The 15,255-nt window shown below is 33.6% G+C and overlaps 1 protein-coding gene across 1 annotated transcript in view; it reads left to right on the top strand.

Annotated features, from left to right (window-relative positions):
* LOC149779628 (uncharacterized) overlaps positions 1-15,021 on the top strand; it is a 131,005-nt gene extending 115,984 nt beyond the window's left edge. The window contains exons 3-9 of the mRNA XM_089938660.1: positions 19-95; positions 3,492-3,551; positions 6,163-6,199; positions 7,893-8,031; positions 10,505-10,633; positions 12,894-13,011; positions 13,658-15,021. Of these exons, the coding sequence (XP_089794786.1) occupies positions 19-95; positions 3,492-3,551; positions 6,163-6,199; positions 7,893-8,031; positions 10,505-10,633; positions 12,894-13,011; positions 13,658-13,827 (730 nt within the window). The 3' untranslated portion in view covers positions 13,828-15,021. The remainder of the gene's footprint in view (positions 1-18; positions 96-3,491; positions 3,552-6,162; positions 6,200-7,892; positions 8,032-10,504; positions 10,634-12,893; positions 13,012-13,657) is intronic.
* The last annotated feature ends 234 nt before the right edge of the window (positions 15,022-15,255 follow it).

The following is a 15,255-nucleotide window of genomic DNA, read 5'->3' as shown; positions in this document are numbered from 1 at the left end:
TACATTTTTCACTTTCAGGACATTCGTCGATTTTAGGAAGTTCAAGGGCCATCACCATCACAAAGTTTTTCAGTATAAAAATTATGCAGCGATAGGTAAATACATCAGTTCAATTTTATATATCTTTTATGTAGGAAAATCTATGAACTAATCTACAGCATAAATATTCAGGTATGAAAAAGAATTAAAGATCTGTCTCGAGTGACAACTGTCTATGTATGTATATATGTATGTAGGTAGGTAGGTAGGTAGGTAGGTAGATATGTAGGTAGGTAGGTCGGTAGGTAGGTAGTTAGGTAGGTAGGTCGGTAGGTAGGTAGTTAGGTACGTACGTGTGTGTGTGTGTGTGTGATTTGAATTTTTAACGTAGATTTAACAATTTGTCAGTCATATCACTACGATGTCTGCAATGTGGTAGTTTATAATGATGTCTAGCACTGAGCATCATGCCGCAGACATGCAGCATGATGTCCCACCCAGTCACATTATCCTGACACCAGGCCGACCAGTCCTAACACTAACCTCTTAATGCTGAGCGTCAAGCGAGGCAGCTGTTAGTACCATTTTTGTAAGTCTTTGGTATGACTCAGCTCGAACAACGACCTCCCGCATCCGGGGCGGACGCTCTAAGCACTAGGCCACCGGAGCGGTGTATGTACGTACGTACTTTTACTGACGATAGTTAAAGCTTGTGTATTGGGTATAGAACGGATAATATCATTATATGTGTTACTCCACCATTATGAATCTTTACTTTCAAATCCATATTAGAATCCAAACTATTTATTTCAAGCAGTAAAAGATCATTGAAAACTCGAACAAACACATTTTGGGTCTGACATACCTCAAGATATCTCTTTCATGTGTTGTTTCATTGTTAGAGGTCTTTGATTTCTCTTCCATACATTTAAGTAACTATTCAGTTTGGTTCAATTGTGAGTGATAAAGAGTAGAAAACAAAGAAAAAATCAAAAATATATTCTTTATAGAAGTTAATTTATCAGTTTCTAATCACGTTGTCATTGGTTGGGTCCTATTAGGTTCTCCATAGCAAGATGAGAAGTGAAAAATAAATATAAGGTCAACTTTTGCTTTAAACGTTTTTCACAACATAGCTCATCAAAAGGTTTCATATCAGTGTGGTTTCTATTGGCTGGTACATTTGTCTCGCAAAGGAATAGAACTTAAAGCGAATTAATATCGAGCGACGGGGCGATTTCGACTATTTTGTATCTACATTACACAATAGTACTCGATTATTTTCTAGTAGGACACATACAATGGTTCCTTCAACATTGCTCGGCTCCATTTTGAGTAATAAACTTGTCAAATATCCAAATATAAATGTATAATGTTACAAAATTTAATACTTCAGCTAAATTAATAAGCATAAGGATTTAACTCGTGCAGTTATTCACAAGACATGCAATCCTCGTTATTAATTTAGAAGTAGATGAACAAGCATAGCTCAAAGGCAACAGAACGTCATTGATCAAACCTGTAAAGGTTCGGTGACTCTACTAGCAAACCGCCGTAATTCAATTTTCAGTAAAAAGTTTATTAAAATTAAAAAAAAAGAACCAAAAAAAAAAAAAAAAAAATGCCCGTGGTATGAAGTGTTCTCTCAATATTTAACATTTAATATTTTCAACGAGTTCTACTGCATAAGCCTGCATCTTAATTTTCATTGTGACGACTAAATTGGGTGAAGGAAAATCAACATCGCGGGGATCAAGTATTTTCCTCAGTTAAATATAATGCTGCTTAAAACTATGTCACTGGTAAAATTAGACAAAACATTCTTTCACTCCGAAATCGTTTTGCAGATTCACATTTTAATATTCTCGCGAGACATTACGTTATCTACCTACTCATTATGGATAGTTCAAAAGAAGTTTGACAGATACAGTTGTACCGCAATTTTACCCCAATTTGTGATAGGGAAGATAAGTCATATTTGTGATGGGGACATCAATCTTATCTTTATAGCTTTTCCATCTCCGAATTTTCTAAGATACAAATCATATCTACAGCTAAAGGACTATTTGGATATTTTATGGACTGTGTGCAAAGATCGCTGAAACAGAAGAAAAGAGGTTTAGTCCAAAGAATCAAAATACTTACCGAGGCTTCTGGCAACTCCTTGTGCATAACTGACCTTGTATGGTTGTTATTCAAGCAAGAACAATTACTAAATGCTTAACTTATACTCTCCCCTCCCCGCCCACAACAAACAACTGTACTCAAGAAAAATGCATATATCCAATGACGTCACAAAAACAATCTTATTATGCAAGAATATACGTTCTTTGCTATATTTGCAGTGGTATTTGTCCCTACGATGTATTTAAGGGACTGTATCCCCTTGTAAACAGGAAGAAATTAATAGAAAAATATAGGGTTAAATTTCATCACTGCCGATTCCTGGCTACGCTATAAATTAAACCAATGTATCATTAATAGAACAGGAAAACTGAAAAATAAAGTATCAAATAATATTAAACTATTAAAGAATTAGAAAATTAAAGCTTTAGTTTTACTAGTATTATTAATTGTATTATTATTATAATTATTATTATTGTTATTAGTAGTAGTAGTAGTAATTGCATTAGTGACGAGCTTATAGTGTTGATGATTCTAGGAAACCAAAACAAAGCGCCGAAAACCAATTTGTATTTGCCCTTACAGCAGAAAAGATAATTATAGAATGAACCTCAAAAATCTCTATAACGATTAGATTTTAAGAATCCAAAAGGGTTGTCCGAACAATGTACACAAAGCATACTTGCAATCAATGTAGGCCTACTTATTTGAAACTTTGGTTAATTATGAGTATGCAAATTAAATGTATGTACTGAAACTGATTTCTATTCAAACTGACAAATACGATATTTAAGGCAAGAATACAATTGGAATTAATCTGGAGGGAATTTAGAAAATATATTTTCAGCCATGAATTTTGAGAATGAAAACAAAACATTTAAAAGATGGTGCAATATACACTGGAACTGCACTACAAGTGTCTTCTTATTTTATCCCATTAAGATAATATAAAATACAGAGCAAAAATAATCACTTAATAAAGTACTCGAGGAAATTAGGCCCATCATGTAATTTCACGAGCCTCATGTATCAGCAATATAATTCTTGCGTAGATTTTCGCCTGTTTTTGCTTTTTAAATAAAATAATATTTAAAAAGTCAGTAAAACTGTTAAAGTGAATTAACATAGACTTTACAGTTCGATGCATAAGAGACAAGAAATATACACGGGTTTTAATCCACAACGCACAAATAAACTTAAGTGTTTTGTTTTCGGGATTTTGTTTTAAGCCCCCGATCCTCTAAATGCATATATAAATAAATAACTTAACAAATAAATAAATAAATAAATAAACAAAAATGAGGCACTTTTCTTCGGTCTGAAAGTTCTCTTCTACATAGTTATATTGCTTCCACTGAATTCAAAAAGATCTATGATGTCTTCTACAGGACATCATGAGCCTTGGCGAAAAAGCAAACGGTCAGCCGGTCAGTCCATGGACATTACAGGTACACAAGGCCAGTGATGATAATTTATAATAATGCATGCAGCTTCCGACTGTTTCTCATGATATCAATAGATTTGTATATTTTTGCATAAATTTGTGTGTGACCTGTTATCAAATGGGGTACTGCCTTTCTATATTCATTTATAATCTCGCACCTCAAACAACGAATGTTTTAAATCATTAAAGGTTTTACATTCATTCAAATATCATTTCAATTTTCTATGCAAGTTTCACTCGATGCATGAAATATGTATTTTGTTATGTCTTAGGAAAGGCTATTCTAAGCTGTAATAACGTATGCCTAACCCCTTTGGTTTTCTTATTATGTAATAAAATATCTTTTATAAAAACCAATATATATATGGAGAGAGAGAGAGAGAGAGAGAGAGAGAGAGAGAGAGAGAATATTAGCGCAATAATTTTGTCTCTTTTCTTAAAGTGTATGTAGTCCCAGACGCGAGTTGAATTAATAATGCGCATTCTATAACCAGTACTTTTAAAAGCAGATTTGTTTTACAAACGAAAATTCAAAGAGCAATTGTTCTTCTAAATCAAAAAAACATTTGACGCAGACGGTATCACTTTTTCATCATTTGATCGCTGATGGAAATTTCAGTGTGATGTCACATAGAAGGGTTTGACGAGCAGTAACATTTCAATGAGAATGTTTGCTATGTTTCTACAGAAAGTGTCAATTTTGATAATACGCATTCAAATTGGTGCAGAAAATCAAGATTTATTGCAATGTACATGTGACCGGATTCTTGCACTGTTTAATTTGGATAAGCAGACATGGACATTCACAAAGTCGGAATTGCATCTCGTAATAGGAAACATTAACTTGTCGGACCAAATGTACCGCGTAAATATACAATGTTTGGATTACTACCTCTCATTTGGGAGACCTGCATATGTCTAAGTTCTCTATACCGAGGTGAGTGTATTTATTCCGCCTAGTCAACATTTAAACCACGCTTGTCTTAGGGTGGATTCACTGTGAGAACCCATTCCAGCCCTCTATCCATTGACTGTTACCCTTAGTTTTGTTTGCAACAAGTACTGTTAGGGCAAATCGGCCTTATTCCAACAAAGGTGATTTTCTTTCCAATGCACCTTGGGCAATCGATTAAAAAATGGCCGCCAAAATATTGATATTAAAAGTAGAAAAAGCCCGTATATCAACTTTGCAGAAGGCGAAGTAAGGTCAAGTCCCATTGTCTCAGCAATAAGGAAAACACACTATAATACATTATTGTAATTGATCACCAATTATTATAATTAATTATACTGGCCTTTTTGGGGAGGAACGGACACCACTGGTCAACATTTATAACCATTCAACACTTTTCTCAGTTATACTAAACGCATGTACTTTGTATTTGTACTGGTTTCCAAAACAGATTTCACTTATTATTCTAAACTTTCAATAACGTAGCCTGAAATAGGAATATTTTCTAATATTTCTTTACCTGTGCCCCTTTCTTGCAAATAAAAATCCTAACTACTGCGAAATGCTATATAAATCCTTGAATGACACGTGTGACCATTCCTATATTATATGTAGCCTGACTTCTTTGTGCATACTAGTATGTTAATGAACACATCCTTTCTGTATGCCAGTGAATATATCCTTTCAGCACGATAATGAACACATCCTTCCAGTATGTAAATGAACACACCCTTCAGTATTCCAGTGAATATACCCTTTCAGCATGATGACGAACTCATATTTAGAATAATAATGAACACATCCTTTCAGTATGATAATGATCACACTCTTTCAGTACAGCAATGACCACATCCTGTTAATACAATAATGAACTCATGTTTTCAGCATGGTAATGAACAAATCGTTTCAGCAAGATGATTAACACATAACTTAAGCATGGTATTGAACATATCCTTCCAGTTTGATAATCGACACGTTTTACATAAAGATAATGAACAGAGACTTCCAGTTTGATAATCGACATGTTTTACATGAAGATAATGAACATATCCTTCCAGTTTGATAATCGACACGTTTTACATAAAGATAATGAACATATCCTTCCAGTCTGATAATCGACACGTTTTACATAAAGATAATGAACATATCCTTCCAGTCTGATAATCGACACGTTTTACATAAAGTTAATGAACATATCCTTCCAGTTTGACAGTGACAACACATCCTTTCAGCATGATAATGTACACATCTTTCCAATTTGATAGTAAAAGCAGCCTTTCAGCACGATAATGGACACATCCTTTAAGCATGATGATGGACACATCCTTTCAGCATGATGATGGACACATCATTCCAATAGGATAATGAACATAGTCTTTCAGTATGATAAGCACAATGTTCTTTCTTGGATCCAGCATGAGAGTCAATTGCATATCAATAGTATGGTTGTAGATTTTACAAATAATACATGACAACTGTTGGAAAGTTTGACAAGTATATGCTGTGAAAGCAAGTCACTATTTATTCTTTCAAAAAGGTCTTAATTTATGACTGTCTTTATTTTGTAACATTGTTTACAAACATGTATCTATATTTTCTCCAAACAAAAACAAGTTAGCTTTACAACCAACCCTTATAAAGCACTTGTTTTGTTTTGTTGTAGACCCCGTGGAATGCGGGAAAACAAGAGGATGTTTTAGGTATGTCATAGCTTAAAATGGCGGGAACATTATCAGTTGTGTTTTGTTATGTGAAACAAACGTACATTTTCTTAATATCATTTCAAAGCATATATAGACACAATTTGGTTGTAATTTTATAAATGTTTGGATGTAATTTAAAATGCTTCCGTTTTCTATTTTTCATCAAAATGAATTTGAATGATTATTTGAATGTACTCGAGATTATGGATCTTTTAAAACCAGTTTCAAAAGATCGTTTGTCAAATCATAATAGCAAAATAAAATAAAAGAAATCAATGTTTAACAAATTTACTTCGTTTACGGCGTTAGACTGTTTGCAAAGTACCGTTTTACAGCAATTTATTTCTCTGATAGCAAATTATTATAATTGTAATGTTTATTTATACACATTTTTTGCAGGTAAACAGCTGTATGTAGGAGTGAACACAGTCTGTCTTCAAATGAGAAAAAAAAAAGAAATTAAATAAATTAATCTAATCAATTAATCTAATCAATTAATCTAATCATAATATACATATTGTGCTGTGGTACCAAAGTACTGGACCAACATTTCGTTTTTCTTCTGTTGCTTGTCATATTTTGTTAAAATAATTTCATTATTTATTTGTGTCTCTTTATTAAGTATGTAAATTCAGGAGATTATTTACTCGAGTCAGATTATTGTGTCTATTATATGTTTCCTCACTGCAATAAAAAATATATTAAATTAATTTATATTACATTGTTATTCTTTGTTGGTCGAATCTATAATCCATATGGAACAAATATCTTCATAAATTAATATGACAAATGTCCTTTATTTTCACTGTTTCTCACAGCCACTTAATGTACGTACTTTCGTCATTATTTCCTTATTTTATTTACTTACTTTCGACCATGTTGCTATTTAATTTTGAAGAACTATATCAACAGTAAGTATACCTTTTTACGATGCCTTGTATTTATGTCAGCAATACCTTATTACTTGTCCGTAGTGGATAATATTACTTGCGTTTAATCCCTAAGCATTGAATAAAGGAAAAAAAATATACATTTATGCCTCTGTTTTATTACGCAAAATATGCTATGATTTTTTCTTGCTATAACGATGTTGTTGATAATGTACCGAATATAATCGCTTATAAGTGGATTCCAACTGATAACTGCAGACACAGATGTGCTGTCACATACTGCGAAGGCAAATCTGGGTCTTCGCAGTTTGCTTGGAGTAATCAGTAGAACAAACAACGCATACCATGGTCTGCAAGGCCGTTATACTATGGTAGATCAGGTTTTGTGTTGTTGATGCAGTTTTACTCTACTTATAAGCGAGTATTGACGGCACATGTATCTCTTGGTATACTTTTTCTGTTGTTATCCAGCACTTATATGAAGAATAGAAGATATCACACACCTTGTGAGCAGGACAGACCCAGCCATTTAGGCAACGTGGCGTTCGCATAGAGCGCCAGGCTTTAAGGGGCGCCAAAATTAGAAGTTAATTTTTTTTCTCAGGGGGTGTTGGGTGGCGAGAGTCATAGTTCGCCTAGGGCGCCAATTTTTTTGGGCTATGCCCTGCTTATGAAGTTTCCTTAAAAACGTTTTTTGCTTGACATGCCTCCTTTATACTCACACCACAAATATGTAAGGAACCTATGATATTCGTGTGCGTCCGTCTGGTTGCATTTCGCATTTTTACACTTGTTTTCAGATATGGCGAGACGGACTGCCAGCATTTTCAGTGCCAGTATTTTATGTCCTACCGGTTTGTGGATGGAGACGTGGATCTTGAGATGAGCGCCAAAACACCGGGATGGGTAGCTATAGGCTTTTCTTCAGACGCCAACATGGTAATCTTACCTCTGGAATATGGGACTGTATTCATTCTCACATTCATTTGAGCACAAAGAGCCAATGTAATCTCACGACTTCAAACCTTTCATGGTATACTAGTACCTCGTAACTCAGAATTGACACCAATCATCGTCAATTTTGCTTCAATATCACACCAATAAAGACACGTGAAGGTCTTGCAAATGACGAAGTGATTTTACTCAGGGAGTCATGTCAAGATTTAAGACATGGTTAGAAATGACCCATACTTGAAGAAAGTTTACCCCAGATTTAATTCCCCCGAGACATTCTGCACATAAATCATCTAAAAATACAAAACGTAGCTAAAATCCAAGTCAGCTTCAGTTTCAGAAATATTGTCTGCGGAAATATATTTTCTTAAGGAATAAGCTTAAGTGGTGGGACTTACAATTTGTCTATTAAAATTACAAAATGAATCAAATTTGTTTGGTAAATCTTCAGATAAAACTGACAATCATTTTGCAACATAAAGCAGACGTATCACAGAGAACAGCAGCTGCTTTGATTGTGAAGCAAATTTCGAAGCATTACATCTTGTTGCAGTGTGTTGAGACTTTATCATTACTGGTTCACACATAGAACAAACTGAATATATACATTGTAAATTATTGCGACTGTTTGAAATAAAAAGTGAAGAAAGCAGAACAATATTGCAATATTGTGTAGAATTTACTTAATTATATCCAAATAAATATCAAAAATTTAGTTCACACGTTAGAAAGATATGTAATATTCGATATCTTAAACAGATATGCTTAAAAGTATATGCTTAACAAATCACTTTAAGTTCAATTTTAAGTTCAATGCATCAACGATTTCTTTAATCAGAACATAAAAATAGATAGTTTGAATGTAAATACATGAGTTTTCTATCTAAGCTTAAATATATTTATTAACTGTTAGTTGTTAAACTTTCCCCTGAAATTTGCTTGGAAGTAGAGTTTATTCAGTAGGTTGAGTATAAGAAAAGGGTCACTTACTGGTCTAAAACGTATGTTCTGTGCGAGAAGTAAGGACAATAATCGACTGGTCCAAAAAACCTATGTTCTGTGGGAGAAGTAAGGAAAATAATCGACTGGTCCAAAACATATGTTCTGTGTGAGAAGTAAGGACAATAATAGACTTGTCCAAAACATATGTTCGGTGTGAGAAGTAAGGAAAATAATTGACTGCTCCAAAACCTATGTTCTGTGTAAGAAGTAAGGAAAATAATCGACTGGTCCAAAACATATGTTATGTGTGAGAAGTAAGGGCAATAATCGACTGGTCCAAAACCTATGTACTGCGTGAGTAGTAAGAAAAATCGATTGGTTCAAAACATATGTTCTGTGTGAGAAGTAAGAAAAAAATTCGACTGGTCCAAAACATATGTTCTGTGTGAGAAGTAAGGACAAAAATCGACTAGCCCGTGACTACAAATTAAATCCATTCATATGTCCAATACATTTGTACAAATTCAAAGCTAATCACCATATTTGCAATGCAAACGCAGCTCCACAGTGGATATTGTTTAATATAAGCCCAGTCCCAGATACGTAGATGGGGATGGGTTGTACAATATGTTTCATAAAAGGTCCAATGCCTAATTCATTTCAGTAAAAGTATATATTAAAAAGAACAAGAAAATGTAAAATAAAAAGGAGATATGTAATAAATGCAAAACCACATAATTGTTTTGTTTCGAGTCGGATGAAATAATTCGTTCATACGGCATAGGAACACAATCTCGCCCTGACAGCCTCGATATTCCTTCCCCGTATCAAAAGCGCTGTTTCTGCTCGCTCGGAACAAAACCACCTATGTAGTTTTGTCCGTTTGTAGTCATGCCATAAGTAGAATTTCGCCAAAGATAGAAAGTATTCGGCCAATTTCATGAAATGAGCGCTCATGTAAGATTTTCTATTTTTGGACATGGATGAAACTGTCTTTCTTAATTTTAAGTCTTTCTTCGTGTTGTTTTTAAATAGATTTGACTAGATCTAGTGTAACTTTGTGTATAATAGTGAATCCTAATTCTCACAAGAGCCATTTCATAGATTGAAATCTGCGTTTGAGATAGTCTGGTATAAAGTTATTAATCGTTTCAACAAATAAGCGTTTGATTGTTCGGATACATTTTAAGGTAATAAATAAATTGTATTATACATTTCGATTTAGTTAACCTTCTAGTGGTTTTGGTGAAGCAGAGACGTCTTACCACAACTTATTTATTTTGATCCGGTTGATTTTGAGATATCCAATTGAATTTAATATATGTGGGTTCGTTCTCAAGATCTTATATGCCACGTGATTTAAAGCTTTGAGCTATAATTATTGCACTCGGTCAAAACATTTCTCCTGCACTTTACGTTTATTCAGCCCCTCCTTATTTCTTTTTAAGTATATAAAATGTGTATGCTCGCTTTTTGAATCATTATTCATTTTTTTCTTTCGTTCTATTATTTGCAGGGCGGAGATGACGTCATAGCTTGTCACACTGCGTTCCCCGCTTCAGTGCAGGTCGGGTACTACAAAAATCCGTATGCACATAATCATCCAGTGAAACAAACTGGAGACACGCTCTTGAAGATAACCAAGGTAAAAAAAAATCATAAACTGAATACGATTTATAGTTCCCATAATATTCCATTGTAAACGCGAATTAACAGAGCAAATTGTATAATAATATGATGAATGCGTCATCCAAAATGATTTTGATTTTAAATCAATTACGCTCAGATATACATACATACATATATATATATATATATATATATATATATATATATATATATATATATATATATATATATATATATATATATATATATATATATTCAAGGGGTATTTAAAACGTTCACAACAAGTTTTTGATTTCTTTCAACCGCTAAATGAATTTAACGCCGAACGATATACAAAATAAAGTTGTATAAAATGATTTGCAAATGCATGAGCTGCACGACAGACAACTGCAAATATTTGAAATGTGAAAAAAATCCCATAGGAAATCGAGAGTGACTTAATAATGTCCGAGAAGAACAAAAACATTTTGTTGCTGAACAAGAGCTACCTTTGTCACTCTCCCACTGATATCAATCCGACATGGCTAACATGTACGGATGTGATTATCTGTCATATTCTTTAATTTTGACATAGTTTCATCGTTTTAAAGATGGCCGCATGTCTAAGAAAGGTGACCCACGTTCTGGAAGACGGTTGTCTGTGATTGATTAGCGGGACGTGGCTGCTGTGAATGAGCATTTGATGAAGATGCTAAATACACAGTAGAATATTTTATCACTCACAATAATTCGTCAGCAGTTTTTAATATACTGAAGATTCATTTGAAGCTCAGAAACGTTTGTGCACGATGGTTCCCGCATTTGGTGATAGCTGATCAAAATCAGACTCAGGTTGAAATCACCATATAATTACCAGCCAAGTATGAAAAAGTGGCCCGAGGCCGTAGAAGGAGATTGTCGCAGACGATAAAACAGGCAGCATACTTGCAATGATGTCCAAGAACAAAGAACTTTGTTGTACAGTGCATTAATATTCGGAACGTATTAAATATCCTTGGTATATAACCAAAATATCATTCTTTGATAGGAAATAGATTTATGTGACCCGTCATTGAAAGACATGGAAAATGTCGTACAACGTTTATCGAAGTTAAAATGTTTTATGTGAGTGAGTTGTTCTGAAACCAACAATTTATTATGATTAAAATAGGAACTTTACTGTTCAAATGACAAAATATACACATTCGTGCCTGAAAAATGGTATATACCTATGTTATGCATATTTAATGTATATTGTATGCATAGCCTGTACTCGTGATGGAGGGCCCCCGAGTGGCCGAGTGGTCTAAAGCGCTCTCCGTTACGGATCACTGCCATCTCACCTCTGTCTGCGTGGGTTCGAGTCTCGGATTCAGCTAACGTGTGTATGTGAGAAAACTTGCCAGTAGCTTCTCGTGGGACGGTGGTTCTTCTCGGGGTTTTCCCGGGTTCTTCCTCCACCATTAATACTGGCCGCCATGCATAACCTATCGTGCGCTGAAATATGGCGCTAAACCCCACAACAACAACTGCTCGTGATGGGGAGTAAAGCTTTTACCAACCTAACTATTGTCATGTTTCGTAGACTTGCCTTGATTGTAAGAGGTAAACAAGATATTTACTATAATGTAACCTTGCTTAGAAATTAGAGGAACTTTTCATTTGTGTTTTTTAGGAGATACCATTGTGACTTAGGTCAACTGGTGAAGCATAAAAAAGGACTATGTAAACAATTGTAATTATAGTTGTTGCGAATTTATTCATTCATTTTTTTATATCAGTTTTTTTAATCATTTATAACTGTGTTCAGATAACATTTTAGGAGGAAGTATTAGAATTACAAAGTAATCGATGACTTTTTTGGACTAAAACAGTACTTCGGGATTATTGAGGACTCATTCAATTACATTCTGGGTTATATCATTCGGATACATCAAGACATTGAAAACTATTGGAATTCATTCAGGACATCCTATATTTTTGGACTTGTGATCGAATATTTAGGATTATATGGGATTTGATTTACAATTATGTAAGTGTATTTTTAATTTTAACTCTGTATTCTCAAGAAATAAATTATTTATTAGTTTTATTAAACTTGTTGGTTTTTCTTCTTTCCGTTGCATAGTGTAAGACAGTAGAGCCGTAACAATTAAGAAATTTAAGTTCCCATGTGAAAAATACGTATGGACGACATTGAGAGATCGAACAATATGAAACATAAATTAGACACAAACTATAATTAAAGTGACCCGAGATGAATGTTATAGTTTATTCTTCACATCTTTCCTTTGCAGACAGAATACAGAGAAGGATATGTCTACTGCAAGGTACGCCGGCCGGATGAAGTTGAAGGAATGGTGGATTTAAGCAACGATTGGTACCAACTGTATGCATGGGGACCAATTTCGCCGGGTGAGTTTAACTTTTTCCCATGTATCAATAGGTTTCTCGCATTTATAAAAGTGTTTTACATACCATTTTATCAGGTAAAATCTAATCATACATATCCTCGCTGCATGTATCAAAAGCCATACTGGTTTTCCTATCTTAAAATTTTATCATATGCTTCTTTATTTAAGTTAATATTTAATCTCTTTCCTCCAAGATTTTCACTTATATTGTATTACATTTCACATGTCACTTATAAGATATCGATTTAATGACGATACTAGTTTTGTTCGTATATTTGAAAATATCCCAATTTAAAATAAATACAAACGTAAATCAGTCGTGTAAGCCTCCTAATGAAAGTAGAGATGGCTAAGCCACATTAAATTATGCGCCATGATTACCCTCTGCAACAGATCTACATGTAGCCAATCTATTATAAACTACATTTCCACAATTTTATTTTTTGAAACTTAGGACCTTAAAAGTACATGAGGCATAGCTTTTTAAATTAGATCAGATATGATATAATTTAATTAATGGAAATCTTCAATTTCTATTGCAGATAATAATCCCAATAAACAATATAAAAGTGTTGTTTACAAATATTATCCCGTAAGTCACACAAAGTTTGAAAATGTATTTCTGTTTAATTTTATTTCTCCTGCAGGTGGATCTATTGAAAAGCATACAGAGCGACCAATGATTTCAAAACGTTTCTCTATGCGAAATCTGCAGAATGTCCAGACAAGTGCAGTGTCTAAGACTTATTGTCAATTTCTTACCAGGCTCAATGGTCTAGTGGCGCTTGTATACTTCATAAATCGAAAGGTGTCATGACAAGGCTTGAAAACTTGAGACGTCTTCTTTTGAAAAAAAAAAGCTGCTGCTAGAGAGATAATTTTATTAACAATAACATGCCTGCAATGCCAAATATTTTAAACTTTATTAAATTATCTGTAACAGCTACGACCTCCAAATGGTATTGTTTTTAAAAAATCGAGAGTCGCGGATGACGGTTGAAACAACATATATAGTACACATAAATTTCATCGACATGCAAAACTGTTTGCACCTACTAAAAAGGATATGTTGAACTTCAATTCTGAATACATGTACCAGTCATTCATTTCATTTCATTTACTAGATGTAGCTTTGGGTGGGGGTGGGTGTAGAACTGTTACATGAACAATGAAGTATTGTGATGACAAGACCATGGAATTCTTGGGTTGTAATAAGAGCTTTCTTTTGACTATATGTATATCTTTTTTTATATTGAATGTGATTTTTTAATCTATACTGGTTGTACAATTCGATGTTCTATTTTGTATTAGATAAATCAAAGTGTGAAAACTAAACTTTCGTATATCTGTAGAATCACACTTCGCTCGTGTATGTCGCAAGACGGCGTGAGTATAATGAAGGGATTTCTCGACTTGTCTTCTGTTAAGAAAGCTTTACCCATCAGAAAACGTACTAATTAGATAACAAAACTGGCATACGCTACCTGGATGAATAAAATGGATGAGTGGGTTCCATTGATAACATGTTATTAAATTTATACTTTACTAGTTTACTATTATTATTATTTTCTTGTGAACTACATACAATTGAAATAAATGTATACTTGTTCGAATGAGTGAGAGATCACAGGAGATTATATTATGCTTAAAAGCCCTCTTGTTAGTGCGCTGTCTTCTATCTTTTCTTGATGACCTTTTCCTACTGATTCAGCTTAGTTTGTAAAGTGATGCTGATGACAAATAAAGGCAAGATGTATAATAAAAATGTTTATTTGTAAATTTAAAAATATTTGTATGTCTTTCATCAATTTTTTCTAATATGCTTTTGCGACGTTTATTACAGTATTTGTACTTATAAACTTTCTTAAAGATTGTTGCAAATTGTCATGCTTCGTAAATGCACGAGAATGAAAAGGGTGATAATGTATTAATGGCTGTTTCCTATTTTCCTTTTAAAACTATAAAACTCAGTGTATTACCGTAAACATAATAAACATGTTTAATCTCAGAATATTATCTTGTTTGCCATTCATGGTCAGAATAATAAATTTAATTTTGAGATGTTTGAGAAAAGGAAAAGAACAAAGTTGACACAAGAGATATTTTAACTGGTGAACACAACATATGAGTCAGACTTCCAGTGACAATCCTGAACACGTTATGATATCAGTCTGTAGTGATTTCAATTCATAATCAAAGTTGATGGCCCGAAAATGCCTGACTGAATATTGTACAGCATCATGGG

This window comes from Sinohyriopsis cumingii, chromosome 17, assembly GCF_028554795.1.
Source record: "Sinohyriopsis cumingii isolate HCF-2022 chromosome 17, ASM2855479v2, whole genome shotgun sequence".
Lineage (NCBI taxonomy): Eukaryota > Metazoa > Mollusca > Bivalvia > Unionida > Unionidae > Sinohyriopsis > Sinohyriopsis cumingii.
This window is presented reverse-complemented; position numbering and strand designations above follow the sequence as displayed.